Consider the following 14,520-nt stretch of genomic DNA (forward strand, 5'->3'; position numbering starts at 1 on the left):
GGAGCCAAAGCGCAGGGTCGGCCGGGTGCGGGGCGGGATCCAGGGCGGGAGCCGGCGCGGGATCTGGGACCGGAGCGGGGTCCAGAGCGGGACCTAGAAGCCGGAGCGGGACCCGAGAGGCGGCGCGGGGCCATGGCGGGGAGCGGGCCGGCCTGGCGGCCGCTGCTCCTGCTCATGCTGCTGGCGGGCGCTGCGCAGGGCGGCCTTTACTTCCGCCAGGGCCAGACCTGCTACCGGCCCCTGCGCGGGGACCCGCTGGCTCCACGGGGGCGCAGGTGGGCACCGGCGGGGAGGCGGCCCGGGGGTGACGGGAGGCCCAGCTCCCGGGCCGGGCGCGCGCTCTGCCTCCTGGGGGCCCTGCCTCGCCACTAGGCCGTGGAAGGTCAGATCCAGCCGCTTCGTTTTGGGGGTCGCTCCTCCTCTTCCACATCCAGGGAGAGCCCTGATGTTTGTGGCGTTGGACAAGCCCCACCTGGCCGGAAAGCCAAACCAGCGCCACCTCCTCGGCCTCTGGGGATGGCCCCCATGGCGCGGCGTGGCTGGGGGAGCACCCCGGTTCCCTCGTTTCAGGGGTGCCCTGCCTCCTTCACATTCTGAGGGCCCTGGGGCCTCCTCCTGTGAGGTGGGCCCACACCTGGCTCACACCTGCTGACTGTGGCCCGGCTCCCATGCCCTCAGGTGTTGGGAAGGGCGGGAGGGCCCTACCGAGAGCTTCCTGGGCCCATGGCCCCGGAAGCCGGCCTGGCAGCCCCAGGACCCCCAGCACTGATCTGGGTGGGGATGTTCTCTTCCCAGCACATACCCTCGGCCTCATGAGTACCTGTCGCCAGAGGATCTGCCCAAGAGCTGGGACTGGCGCAACGTGGGTGGTGTCAACTATGCCAGCATCACCAGGAACCAGCACATCCCCCAGTACTGCGGCTCCTGCTGGGCCCACGCCAGCACCAGCGCCATGGCGGGTGAGTGGCCCCCCCTTTGACTGTGGGCCAGGAAAGCCCATCCGGGCTGCCTCTTTACAGGCCCAGGCAGCTCAGCCCGAGGTTCCAGCGGCCTGTGAGTCAATCAATGCCAGTTCAGCCCGGGCTGGGGTGCTGAGGCCACGGGGCACGGGCCTTCACCCTCTGCCAAGGTGATACAAGCTGGGTCATTCTGGGGCCTTTGGGTGATTGGCAGGACTAGGACCGAAGCCCAGTGACAAGTGGCTGTCAGGTGCCCTCACTCCCCCAAAGCTTGGGACCTCAGACACTGGGATGGACAGAATAAAAAATCACCGAGTCCCCAGGCTGTAACTGAGGATACAGAGTCAACTGCTTCTTAGCACAAATGAAGGCCTGTCCTGGGCCTGGAATATTGGGTGAGGCTGGCTGGCTACAGCCTATGGCCTAACCTGGCCACCACCCCCAGCCTGGCAGGTTTCTATTGTAGGCTTTTGGCCGCAGTGGGGTAGGAAGGCTTTCAGCAAAGCGGAAGGGGAAGTTGAGGCCCACCCTATCGATGAGGCTCTGTGCCCTGCTGTGGGAGAGAAGGCAGAAGGGACAGCTGCAAACCAGCCCCAGGCCCACTCCACAGCATTTGGGAGGGACCTTGCCATCCCCTCTCCAGTCACAGCATAGGGTCCAAGAGCCTGGATTTTCTGGAGATGGGACTTGCGTGGGCTGGGGGTGTGGCCCCACCAGCGCTGCTGCCTCCTCCCTGGCCTTGGTCCTCATGGGTCGGGCCTGCTGTACATCCGTGTTGAGAGGATTGACTATGTGGCTGCTGTGGGCCACGCGCTTGTGTGTGCTCCATCTCACCGATGCCTCCTCGATGCCGTGATCGCTTTCAGTTTGCAGATGAGGAAACAGGCTCTTTGCAGGGAGAGCGGGAGGTTTGGGCAGAGTGTAAGTGACGGCTGAGATTTGAGCCCGGAAGCCTGGGCTTTGTGCCAGGATGTCAATGGGCTTTGTCTTGTGAATGAGGGGTTGGGGTTTGTCTTGCTCTGGGGGTGGGGTCTGGACCCCAGAGCCAGCAAACTGAAGCTGTGGCATCTGTGGCATCTCCCCCCAGGGGCTGGAACACACTCCTGACCCTTGGTTCAGAGGTCCCTTGGGTGTGGATGGAGCTGGAAGGTCTAGGAGACCTGGGCTGGGCTGCAGGGTGTGGCTAGGCCTAGAGGCAGAGGATTGGGCAATGTTCAGGGGGAGTGCCCAGGCCTTGGAGGGTGGGTGAGGGAGAGGGGAGGATACAAAGATCACCAGGTGCCCATGGGGAGCCTTGAACTCTGAGAGGTGGTCAGGTGACAAGCTGTGTATCTGTGAAGGACTGTGGGTAGGAAGGAGATGGCTTGAGATGGGGGCGGGACCCTGGCGGGGTCAGCCCTGCCGCATTTCCCCAGGGGACTCACTCTCCTGGCAGATGATGCTTCACTCCACCTTCTGAAACTGCTAACATCTCAGCGCACCCACGCCCTTGCTTCCTCTTTAACTGAGGAATAGAAGCCACCAGAGGGGACTTCCACGGGGCCCCAGCCATCTGCCAGCCAAGGCAGCAGGTCCTCTACTTGTCTTTCCTCCTCTACCCCAGGATAAAACGTCTCAGCCCCTCCCCAAGCCCATTCCTTCCCATGCAGGGAAGCTCTCCCACTGGAAACAGAGGAACACAGAGCCCCCGGCCCCACCCGCCCCACTTCTCGGCTCCCTGGGGAAATATCTGGAGTCCTCCACTTCCTCTTCTCCATCCTTGGACACACTCCAGCCTCAGTCTGACCCCTGCCACTCCACCACACTGCTCTTCCCACGGTCACCTGCTGTGAAGCAGGGCAGGGGGCAGTCCCCACGTCACTGAAATGCTTCCCTCTCCTGCACCACACTCCCCAGCCATTCCTTCCCCTCTCCCCAGCTGTCGTCGTAGAGTTCTGAGTGTCACCTTCTCCAGGGCCAACGCTTCACCTGAACCCACCTTGACATCTGCCCGCGCACTTGCCTGCTGGCCTGGGCACCTGTCACCTCCAGCCTCAGCCATCCAGGTCGGATGGCTCCTTCCACCTCTGTCACCCGAGAGCCCATTTCTTCTCCAGTCATCCTTGGCTGTCCTTCCGGCTATGTGGGCAAAAGCCTGGACTGGTCCCCAGCTCCTCTGTTTTCTGTCCCTCATATAATCTACGCACAAGTCTTATCGGTTCTACCTTCGAAGCAGATGCAGAAATCATGCACCGCCACCATCTCTGCCAGGTCTAAGACACACCGCCCTGCCACCCACTGCCCTCACTGGTCTCCTGGCCTCTGCCCTGCCGTCACCTCTTAGGCAGCCTCAGTGAGCCTGTGAATACTCATCAGATCATATGCTTTGGCTGGAAACCCTCCAGGATTCCACTCAGATAAAAGACAGAACCCTCTAGCCTTCAAGAGCCTTCACCATCTTCACCATCTGTCTCCTCCCGGTCCCGCTCTGGATCCCCCACTCCTGCAAGGCACCTCCTCTCTCCCTGAGGTCCTCTGGCTCCCTCCCTCCCTCCTATGGATGTCACCTCAGCGGGGTCTTCCTCAGCCACCTATGCGTGTGACACCCCACTTCCTGAGTCCCCTCCCTGTTGTATTTTTCTTCATGGCACTATATACTTTGCATGGTTAACAGATGCCACTTGGTGGAACTGGGGTCACGTCCCGACAACCCCATCATAAGTCGAAAATACCGTGAGTGGATAATGCATCTGATACACCCAACCTCCTGCACACTGTGGCTTGGCCTCATCTGTGTTAAACGTATTCAGGGAGCTTGTGTTAACCCACAGTTGGGTGTGAGTAGTAAGCCCGTTGCTGGATGGGGCTGGCAGGATGAAGGGTTGAGTCTGGCCGTGGGAGAAGCCTGTGCACACCTCCATGGGCAGGTTAGGCCCGGCTCAGATGCTTCATTCAGGCGTAGACAGAGAGGCCAGAACTGAAACTGCCGGCCCACCCGAGCTCTGCCTCTGGACTGGGACTGCTGTTGCGGGGTTGGGTTGAGCGGAGAAGGAAGGGGCTCCGAGCAGACCATGGGACGCCCTGCACTGCCAAGTGGAACCCCAGAAGCACAGGCAGGAGGTGCTTTTAGAAGGACTGAGCAACTGCTCTGCTGACTGCTGCCCGGAGGGGTCCGGCTCCGATGAAGGTGGAGAGTGACCATTAGCAGAGAGGTAGGGCTGAGGAGGAGCGGGGCAGTAGGGGTCGGGCACCGTCTCAAACTATTGAGTAGAGCAGAAAACTGTGACAGTGAGTGGGAGGGGCCGGGGGCTCCCGCTGGTGTTGTGAGAAAGGTGAGTGTGGGGAGTGCAGGTCTGCACAGAGGGGACTGGCTGGCAAGGGGGCGGGGAGGAGGAAGGCTGGAGGGAGCCTAGTCCTTGGGAGGAAACGGGATGGAACCTGGGTCGGTCGAGTGGGAGGGAACAAACCAGCCACCCGCTGCTCCAGAAAGAGCATTTGGGGTACAGAGCTTGGCAGGCCCAGTGGCGGCAGGATGGAGGTCTGCTCTGGGACTTTTCAGTGATGTGTGAAGCAAGGTCACCAGAGTAGGGCCAGTTCCAGAAGGTCCCTGGCTGGGCGACCAGGAGGAGGCCGGGTGGAGAAGCGGACTGGGGCAGTGTGAGGGAGTCTGGAAGGTGACACAGGAAACAGAGTGGGGTGTACAGGCTCGAGGGGGGTGTGCAGGCTCGGAGGGGGGTGTGCAGGCTCGGAGGGTGGTGTGCAGGCTCGGGGGGGGTGTGCAGGCTCAGAGGGGGTACTGCGGGCAGAGGGACTCCCTTCTCACTTTGCCCCAGGGGAGGGAAGGTGAGGCTGCAGGAGCAGTTCTGACTTGGAGGTGGGGGCAGGAGATGAGGCGTGAGGCAGGTGCAGGGGTTGTCGCTGTGAAGGCAGGGAGGGTGGAGAGTGACATGACCCTGAACAAGGGCCTGGGTTTCCTTCTCAGATCTGTTTTATTGCATTTGCACATGGGAAGGGAAGCAGGCTGGTCAGAGGTCACCCTCGGCTCTCCCTGGCTGCACTTGGGATATGTGAGCCCAGGCACCTGGTTGGTGAGGGCATCGTCAGCCAGCTGCTGCGACCCCCAGGGCCTTCGGGGCAGGGTCCCTGCTGGCCTTCCCCAGCCCTGGGGACTGCATCTGGCCCATCACTGGGGCTGGCACGGCTCCCTGGGCTATACTTGTTCACAGAGCTGACACCTTGGTCCCCTGTCCACGAGGGCAGGGATGGTTTCTCCTGGCTAGCTTGGCATGGGTGGCTGAGTCTCTGTCCATTGAGTCCTTCATTCGGCCAGCACTTCTCAGTGTCTGCAGGGCCAGATGCTGGTGACCGCCTGTCCCAGGCCCTGCTCTCATGGCATCTGTAGTCAGGAGGTGTGGCAGACAGGACGGTGTCCAAAGAAGGCCAGGGAAGGCCTCTCTGTTGAGCGACATCCAAGCAGAGACCTCCATGAATAGGTCAGCGGGGAGCGGGAGACACAGGCAGCTGGGCATGAGCCGAAGGCTGGCCAGGCTGGGCACGCCTGCATCCCGCCCCAGGTGTCCAGGTGCTCTCGGGGAAGTGGGTGGAGGGCGGGTGGGTGCCAAGCAGGGGGTGCTGACTGTTGCAGATCGGATCAACATCAAGAGGAAGGGCGCATGGCCCTCTACCCTCCTGTCTGTGCAGCACGTCATCGACTGTGGTGACGCTGGCTCCTGCGAAGGGGGCAACGACCTGTCTGTGTGGGAGTACGCCCACCGGCACGGCATCCCCGATGAGACCTGCAACAACTACCAGGCCAAGGACCAGGGTAGGCGGCTGCCCTCGCCCCCACTCCACCCTACCCCTCTACTCCCTCTTCCACTGAGCGCCCAGCCTGACCCCGTGCTCCTCACACTGGCGGGTAGCTGGGGTATCACGGGAGGGCAGAGGTTGTAGCTCCCAGGGGCGCTGGTGCTCTTGACCATGAAGGGTAACATTCCCAGTGCTGGCTCCATCCTCTCCCTGTGGAAGCCACCTCTGCCAGCTACCTTGCACCCACTGGAGCGGGGGAGCAGAAAACTGGAGCCCATAGTCCCTGTTGAGAAGCCCAGTGAAAAAGCCTGATGCAGGAGTGGTCTGAGGAGCATCCTCGGCCACGTGTGGTGGATCAAACCTGTAATCCCAGCACTTTGGGAAGCCGAGGCAGGCAGATCACTTGAGGTCAGGAATTCGAGACCCGCCTGGCCAACATGGTAAAATCCCATCCCTACTAAAAACAAAAATTAGCTGGTGTGGTGGCACATGCCTGTAATCCCAGCTACTTGGGAGGCTGAGGCAGCAGAATCGCTTGACCCCAGGAGATGGAGGTTGCAGTGAGCCGAGATCACGCCACTGCACTGCAGCCTTGGTGACAGAGTGAGACTCTGTCTCAAAAAAAAAAAAAAGCATCCACTTCCTGATGGTGTCTCCAGCCCCGTGGAAGGGCTCCTGTGCCCCTGTGGCTGGCCCTGGGTGTGGTGTCTGGGTTCTGACATGCTGGCATTTTGGTGGCTTTTTGGGCCTTTGTAGGGGAGAGTTGTAGACGGCCTTGTGGAGGGAGGAGTCTATTTTCCAGGAGCATTGGTAGAGAGCAGGTGGGGAGGGAAGCAGCCATTGGCTTGGTTCCTGTTCTGGCGCCCCAGGGTCCGGGTCCTGCACATTCAGGTGTGGCTGAGGCCACAGGGACGCTGCGTGGATGAGCAGACCCCAGCTGGCCTGGAATCCCTGTAGCTGCACATTCCTTCCAGGCTGCTCCCATTGGAAACCGAAGGAGAGAAAAGTCCAGACCCTAACCCCATAATTGGTAGTTTAGTTTTGTTTAGTTTTTTTTGTTTGTTTTTTTGAGTGAGTTTCACTCTCATTACCCAGGCTGGAGTGCAATGGCGTGATCTCGGCTCACTGCAACCTCTACCTCCCAGGTTCAAGCAATTCTCCTGCCTCAGCCTCCTGAGTAGCTGGGATTACAGGCATGCACCACCATGCCTGGCTAATTTTGTATTTTTAGTAGAGTTTCTCCATGTTGGTCAGGTTGGTCTTGAACTCCCGACCTCAGGTGATCTGCCCACTTCAGCCCCCCAAAGTGCTGGGATTACAGGCGTGAGCCACCGCGCCCGGCCAACTGGTGGTAGTTTTAAGCCACCTGACTCAGATCTCCCTCACAGCCAGAGCGGATAGCTCGGAAAGCTCAACGGCTGCCTGTCTGACCGGCTGTCTCCACCCCTCCCCCAGACTATATATATATAGGCCGGCCCCAGCGCCCTGTGCGCGCTGACATGGCAGAGGCTCCTCTGGGCACCACCCTCTGCTAGCGGGGCTCCCTTACTTAGCCTCTCTGGCCTTATTGTTCAGCCAGAAAGAATTCTCCTGGACTGGTCAGGTGAGTCCTTTGGGAAGGGGGACAGATGAAGGCACAGAGGGAAGGGCGGTCAGATGGCTCTGGAAGCAGGAAGCAGGTATCAGGTGGTCTCCAGGGCCACACCCACCCCACTCCACCCCAAACTGCTCTGGGCTGGCCCAGGCCAGGCCCTTCTAACCCAACCAGCCTGACGGGCTGATGGAGCTCATCAGAAACCTGATTGTGTGACTGGTGACCATGGTGGCCCACACCTGTAATCCCAGCATTTTGAGAAGCTAAGGTGGGTGGATCACTTGAGGCCAGGAATTTGAGACTAACCTGGCCAGCATGGTGAAATCCTGTCCCTCCTAAAAATACAAAAAGAAGCTGAGCGTACTGGCACGCACCTGTAATTCCGTCTACTCAGGAGGCTGAGGCACGAGAATGGCTTGAACCTGGGAGGCAGAGGTTGCAGTGAGCCAGGATCATACCACTGAACTCCAGCCTGAGTGACAGAGAGAGACTCTGTGTCCAAAAAAAAAAACAACCTTATTGTGATAGTCTTGTCTTGGTAGTGTGAACAAATGTGGCCACGAATCCATCATTTTCCCTGGCACTGGGCACTTGGTGTGCAAGGAACAAACTGAACAAATGGAACCAGCATCTCAGCCTCAAGGTGCTCGTGGTCCTGCAGGAGGAATCCGGACAGATGTGTAACTATGATGGAAACAGGTCATGCCAAAGCAGTGAATGGCAGGCAAGGCCGCCATGTAGGTGGAGTGAAAAGTGGGAACACAGCAGCTCTGAGCCATGCAAAACCAAGAGTTGCGCTTTTTCTTTTAAAAAAAATTAACTTTTTTTCCCTTTATTTTATTTATTTATTTATTTTTAAAGATGGGGTTTCACCATCATGGCCAGGCTGGTCTTGAACTCCTAACCTCAGGTGATCCACCCACCTCGGCCTCCCAAAGTGCTAGGATTACAGGCATGGGCCACCATGCCCGGCCAATTTTTTATTTTTCTGTAGAGATGGGGTCTCACTCTGTTGTCCAGGCTGGTCTCAGACTCCTGACCTCAAGCCATCCTCCTGCCTTGGCCTCCCAAAGTGCTGGGATTACAGGTGTGAGCCACCACGCCTGTCCTCCTTTTTCTGAGACAGAGTCTTGCTGTGTCACCCAGGCTGGAGTGTAGTGACACAATCTCAGCTCACTGCAACCTCCACCTCCCAGGTTCAAGCAATTCTTCTGCCTCAGCTGCCTGAGTAGCTGGGACTATAGGCACCCACCACTTCGCCTGGCTAATTTTCCTACTTTTAGTAGAGACGGGATTTCACCATGTTAGGCTGTTCTCCAACTCCTGACCTCAGGTGATCCGCCCACCTTGGCCTCCTAAAGTGCTGGGATTACAGGTGTGAGCCACCATGCCCAGCCCTCTGTGTGTGTGTGTGTGTGTGTGTGTGTGTGTGTGTGTAAGTGTGTAAGCCTAATTCTTGATAACCTTTTAAGTTGAAATAACAAGAAAATTATTTTTTTTTTTGGTCCCCTCAGCATGGGCACAGAAGAAAATGCTTTTTTCTTTTTTTGTTACCCAATATATTGGCCTATTTATTCGCCAGCCAGCAATAGAATCATTTTATTAAGTGCTAATCATTTGATTACACTCCATTTTCAGCTATAAAGTATTATGGAAAAAGGCGAACTCCTGTGTGCCTACTATGTGCTAATTAGTGTCTGTCTCTTTTCTTCTCTGCCAAAGGGAAGGGCTTTTCCTAACTCCCTGGCAGCTGAAAGAAGAGCACCATTAAGCAGCACCTAATAGCCAGATGATTTCTGTTCTTAGCTAATGAGTGAGAAGAGTGGAGAGTGGGCTTGGCGTGCCTGTCAGTGGGCTAATGAGGAGATGGCCTCCTGCTGACTTTTTTGCTCTCCCTCAGAGTGTGACAAGTTTAACCAATGTGGGACATGCAATGAATTCAAAGAGTGCCATGCCATCCGGAACTACACCCTCTGGAGAGTGGGAGACTACGGCTCTGTCTCTGGGAGGGAGAAGATGATGACAGAAATCTACGCAAATGGTCCGATCAGGTGAGGAGCGGTCCCACGGGTGAGATGTCCCGCAGTGGACAGCACCAGCATGTGCTCATGCAGGTGCACGTGGCTACATTCTTCACCACTCTCCTGGCCCGTTTTTTCACTAGGCTCGAGATAGCCAGCCACATCATTTCCTCTCTAAGAACTTCAGTTTTCTCAGAGGTGAAACTGAGCTGATAGCAAGTCTGCCTTCGAGGACCGTTGTGTGGAATGTGGATGAGACACTCCCCAAGCTGTACTGAGGGCGGTGGTGTTGGGGGTAGTTTCACCAGGGAAGGCACTATGTGAATAACAAAAGTTGTTGCTGTTGTTGTTTGAGACAGTCTAGCTCTGTCGCCTAGGCTGGAATGCAATGGCTCAATTTTGGCTACTGCAACCTCTGCCTCCAGGGTTCAAGTGATTCTCCTGCCTCAGCCTCCTGAGTAGCTGGGATTACAGGCGCTCACCACAATGCCCAGCTAATTTTTAGTAGAGATAGGATTTCACTGTGTTGGCCAGGCTGGTCTCGAACTCATGGCCTCATGATCAACCCGCCTCGGCCTCCTAAAGCTCTGGAATTACAAATGTGAGCTACCCCCTGGCCTACAACAGAAATTTATCTAGAATCGTTGGATATGCATTATCTAAGTTGGGTTTACACAACTTTTTTGCTATAGATTTTTTTTTTTTTTTTTTTTTTTTTTGAGACACAGTCTCACTCGTCACCCAGGCTGGAGTGCAGTGGTGTGATCTTGGCTCACTGCAGCCTTGACCACCGGGTTCAAACAATCCTCCTGCCTCAGCCCCCTCCCCCAAGTAGCTGGGACTACTGGCACACACCACCACGCCAGCTCATTTTTGCATTTTTTGTAGAGGTGGCGTTTTGCCATCTTGCCTAGGCTGGTCTTGAACTCCTGGACTTAAGTATTCTGCCTGCCTCGGCCTCCCAAAGTGCGGGGATTACAGGCATGAGCCACCATGCCTGGCCATATCAGATTATGTCTAATGATGGCAAATTCTCTCAATTTAAAGTGGTAATTCTTTACCTGCTTGCTCTCAGCTGTGGAGTAATGGCAACAGAAAGGTTGGCTAACTACACCGGAGGCGTCTATGCCGAATACCAGGGCACCACCTTCATAAACCATGTCGTTTCCGTGGCTGGGTGGGGTGTCAGCGATGGGACTGAGTACTGGATTGTCCGGAACTCGTGGGGTGAACCCTGGGTAAGATGTTTTCATTTTCTTAAGGTCTTTCCTAGAAAAAGCATCCTGGTACTCCTCTCGCTTGAATGGTTCCGTTGACTTTTAGTTAAAAACCGTGGCCTTGACAGAGGGTTCCTTGCTGCAGCTGTCTCAGCCACTGAGTGAGTGGCTTTTGGGGCCAGACCCTTCTCTGTCCTGTGTGGCTGCCACTGTCTTGTGCATGTTGGGTGCTCAGCGGCAACCCTGGCCCTCCACCCTAGATGACTCCCCGCAATCCCATTGTGACCCAAAACTGTGTCCAGATGCTGCCTCGTGCCCTGGGGAAGTCCCTGTGAGCTCCGCTGGAGGAGCTCTGCCACCCTCTTCCTTTACAACCAGCTCATTCGTTTTCCTATCACGGTTTTTGCCCCCGCCCCACTAAGTAATACTGTGTAGGTTCTTCAAAACTACTCAAGTTGGGCCAAAAATCCAGGAGAGAGAAATTAACTGGCAGACCTAGTCTTAGTCATTCAGTTTAAGACACAGAAATTCATTTTAGAAATGGGGGAAAGTGGCTCCTGTGTAAGTGAGGAAATCCCATAGTTTTTACTAGGTGGGTACTAGTGGGGGCAGCGGCAGCTGGAGGAGTCATCGCTCTAGAGCCAGTGTGTTTTGTTAGATGATTCACTGTTGGCACAGAGGGCCCTCATGTTAAACGTTAACCAAGTGAACTATTTCACAAAAGGTATTTCAGAACAGGGGTCATGGGAAAGCTGAGGGGCAGCTGAGTGGGTTGTCTGGATGCCCCAGGCTGGGCTGAGGGATGGAGACAGAAAGCAGCAGGCAGGTTGCTGAGAGCAGAAGGGGCAGCAGGGGTCGGGGGAAGGGGATGGCTGCAGATGGGCTGATGGGCAATCACACTTCTCACAGGGCGAGAGAGGCTGGTTGAGGATCGTGACCAGCACCTATAAGGATGGAAAGGGCACCAGTTACAACCTTGGCATTGAGAAGTACTGTACATTTGGGGACCCCATCGTTTAAGGCCATGTCACTGGAAGAGCAATTTTTAAAGAAAAGGCATCGTGAGCCATGAGGGGATCCTGTGATTATGTGCGCCAGGCTGGCTGGCAGGAACGGGGGCGACTGACTATCAATTTTGGACGGCTGGGATTTAGAAGGAGCGCCTGTCCACATGAGGACAACGTGGTACTGGCTGAGAGTTGAAAATGGGATGACTTATAACACTGGCACAGGACAGCTCCGCGTCACAGTGGCTGCAGTCGGCTACCCGGCGAAGAAGTGACCTGCAGGATAGGAAATGATGGGACCTCACTTTTCTTCAGTAGAGGGCTTGATATTTTCTATTTGCCAACGGTGACCAACGATATGGCATTTAAGAGGTACAACAGTTCGGACTTATCACCGGTTCTCATGTCACTTTGGAATCGGTCTGCAGCTGAAAGTAACTTGGTGGGGGAGGGAGGAAGGGAGATGGCCGTTTCAGATCGCCCAAGAAATGAATAAAGTATCTGGCTCCACACAAGACTGAGGCTGATCGTGCCTTATTCACACACAAAAACAAGGTCACATCAGGACCTAATCCATCCCAGCAGAAAGGCTGTTGAAAAATTTATTTATTATTTGTTCTTAGCAAATTAAGACAATTACAATAAAACGTCAACTGGGTTCCTGTGAGAAAACTTGAGGTCAGCTTTGCAAGGAGTCCACGAGTGTCTGAGCTCCCAGCTGCCCGTGGCTGATGGCTGGATCCATCCTGAGGGTAATGGGAGCCCAGTGCCTGCCTTGAGGGAAATGAACAGTGAAACTGGAACTTAGGAGCAGTACTGGATTGACAGCAGAAAAGGGACTGTCCGTAGAGCAGTTTCACACTGAAGCTGCCACCATTTCCCTTTGTGAAGAAGTCATCCACCTCTCCCAGCAGTGCCCATTTCCAAGATGCTGCCCACACCGCTTAAAACAACAGCTTCTTGAAAGGGTTTTTCCACAACTGGTTCTGGAATGTTCTGCTTCAGCTCTGGAGGATGCTCTAAATTAGTTCACCATGATGAAGTTAGATTTGCAGTGAGCTTTAACGAGGAAAACATTGACTGCATTAGAAACAGGAAGCAGAACATGACATTTTCTTTTTTCTATTTTTGAGACAGTCTCGCTCCGTTACCCAGGCTGGAGTGCAGTGGCATGATCCCAGCTCACTGCAACCTCCGCCTGCTGGGTTCAAGCGATTCTCCTGCCTCAGCCTCCCAAGTAGCTGGGATTAGGCATGTGCCACCATACCCGGCTAATTTTGTATTTTTAGTGGAGACAGGGTTTCTCCATGTTAGTCAGTCTGGTCTCAAACTCCCTACCTCATGTGATCTGCCCGCCTCGGCCTCCCAAACTGCTGGGATTACAGGCATAAGCCACTGTGCCCGGCTGCCGTTTTCTATTGCAGCAAAGGGCTGGGCACTGGGCCTCACCTATGAACTCCGCCACAGGGTCATGCTCGCCTTCGGTTTTGATGGTGCCTGCGATACTATCATTCTCCAGGATAGGGAGGAAAAGCTGCACAAAGTCAGAGGTATAAGGAGGAGCAATGACGTCCAGCACCTGCATGGGGGAGCATGGGGTGACCTCTTCTGCACAAGCAGTGCAGGGCGTGCACTGACATAACGGTGAAATGGCAGTTTACAAAATATCTCCCCTCCCCCGCCACCACCTGGCTTCCCCGGTGACACCACCAGTCTCCAACATTAAGACACCCAGGGTGGTAATGGAGGTAAAGTGTGTAATACAGCTCCTGCAGGCAGGAGGTGCTTTTTGGTAAATGGGTATCTGTCATTGTCACCACCACATCAAAAAGCACAGTTCTTAGGTACAAAATGAACTAAATTAAGCCAAAGTGCTAGCATAAACAGTATGAAACATGAAACCAACGGTGCATTGCTGACCTCAGTGACAAAATAGCGAATGAGTGAAATGTCAGTGTCCAGCTTCTCCAGACACTTTCGGATGTAACTGACAACAGGAAGTACATAACCTCGACTAAGCAGGTGAACCATCCTGTCCAGCAGGGTCTTCTTCAACTCAAGCTGCAGAAGAAGGGGGACAGGGAGCTGGTTAGAGAGGTCCTCCCCGGCCCCCTGGCGACCCCACGGGCACCACTCACCTGCTCCATCACGTCCAACTGGGAGTGCTCGGTCTCAAAAAGCTTAACAAGCAGCTGCAGGACCTGGGGGTGCAGGAGCTGGTGGCAGGTGCTGATCTACAAACAGGCCAGAGGGAGCTTCGCTGAGCAGTGTGGTCACACTCGGCACACTGAGAAACCGGGCACTGTCACAGCCACCAAAAAGCTTATCGCTGAGGAGGAAGGTCCTGACACCCAAGCCGTGGTCCTTAACTTCCAGTAACACTTGATTAAGAAATCTTTGCAGTCAATGAATCGAGGTCCTCAAGCGGAAAATCCTCATTTAGGACAGAAATAACTATTTTTGAAAAGAATATCCCCAAACTCACTAAATAGATGCAATGTTCATGCCAAAGTAAATAGCATGAGACACAGCCAGTGTACGCTGTGAACAGCCTCCGCCCTCTTACCTCATCCAGCAATGCCAGGTGGACGGGGGTGTGGTCAGTCTGCAGCTGAAAGTACCTTGGCTCTGATACAGTCCAATCCACCCACTTCAGCACACCCATTGCTACCACTGGAAACCTACAGTTAAGGCAGAATGCTTCCTTTACAAAACAATTTAAGACACAAAATATGCTAGAAAAGCATTAAAGGAAGGTTAAAAACAAACTCAAACGACTCTATCATTCACCCTTCAATAAATCCTCCCTCCCCTTTTTTTTTTTTTTTTTTTTTTGACAGGGGCTCCCCCTGTCCCCCCGGCGGGGGGAAAGTGGGACAATCAGGACCCACTGCCGCCTCCCAAGTACCTGGGACTACTGATGTGTGCCCCCAT

At 55.3% G+C, this 14,520-nt stretch overlaps 2 protein-coding genes across 5 annotated transcripts in view; one reads left to right on the forward strand and one right to left on the reverse strand.

The window, feature by feature from the left end:
• The first annotated feature begins 7 nt into the window (after positions 1 to 7).
• CTSZ (cathepsin Z) lies at positions 8 to 12,101 on the forward strand. 2 transcript variants are annotated; one of them, XM_032257153.1, is made up of 6 exons: positions 14 to 275; positions 796 to 959; positions 5,584 to 5,763; positions 9,242 to 9,392; positions 10,438 to 10,600; positions 11,489 to 12,101. In XM_032257153.1, exons 1-6 carry the CDS (start codon positions 133 to 135, stop codon positions 11,597 to 11,599), a joined length of 912 nt encoding a protein of 303 aa, XP_032113044.1. In that variant the 5' UTR covers positions 14 to 132; the 3' UTR covers positions 11,600 to 12,101. The 2 variants fall into 2 exon arrangements, with proteins under 2 accessions (XP_032113045.1, XP_032113044.1); XM_032257154.1 differs by lacking the exon at positions 5,584 to 5,763 and having other exon boundaries at positions 8 to 275.
• Positions 12,102 to 12,153: 52 nt separating this feature from the next.
• Positions 12,154 to 14,520, reverse strand: part of NELFCD (negative elongation factor complex member C/D) — a 14,334-nt gene continuing 11,967 nt past the window's right edge. For 2 of the 3 annotated variants that reach the window (XM_032257150.1, XM_032257148.1), the window contains 5 exons: positions 14,153 to 14,267; positions 13,725 to 13,820; positions 13,507 to 13,647; positions 13,036 to 13,165; positions 12,154 to 12,645 (listed from right to left, as the gene is read on the reverse strand). In XM_032257150.1, the coding sequence (XP_032113041.1) occupies positions 12,611 to 12,645; positions 13,036 to 13,165; positions 13,507 to 13,647; positions 13,725 to 13,820; positions 14,153 to 14,267 (517 nt within the window). In that variant the 3' untranslated portion in view covers positions 12,154 to 12,610. The remainder of the gene's footprint in view (positions 12,646 to 13,035; positions 13,166 to 13,506; positions 13,648 to 13,724; positions 13,821 to 14,152; positions 14,268 to 14,520) is intronic. The other variant, XM_032257149.1, reaches the window with a different exon arrangement.

This window comes from Sapajus apella, unplaced genomic scaffold (genome assembly GCF_009761245.1).
Source record: "Sapajus apella isolate SASKATOON/1434 unplaced genomic scaffold, GSC_monkey_1.0 scaffold96, whole genome shotgun sequence".
Lineage (NCBI taxonomy): Eukaryota > Metazoa > Chordata > Mammalia > Primates > Cebidae > Sapajus > Sapajus apella.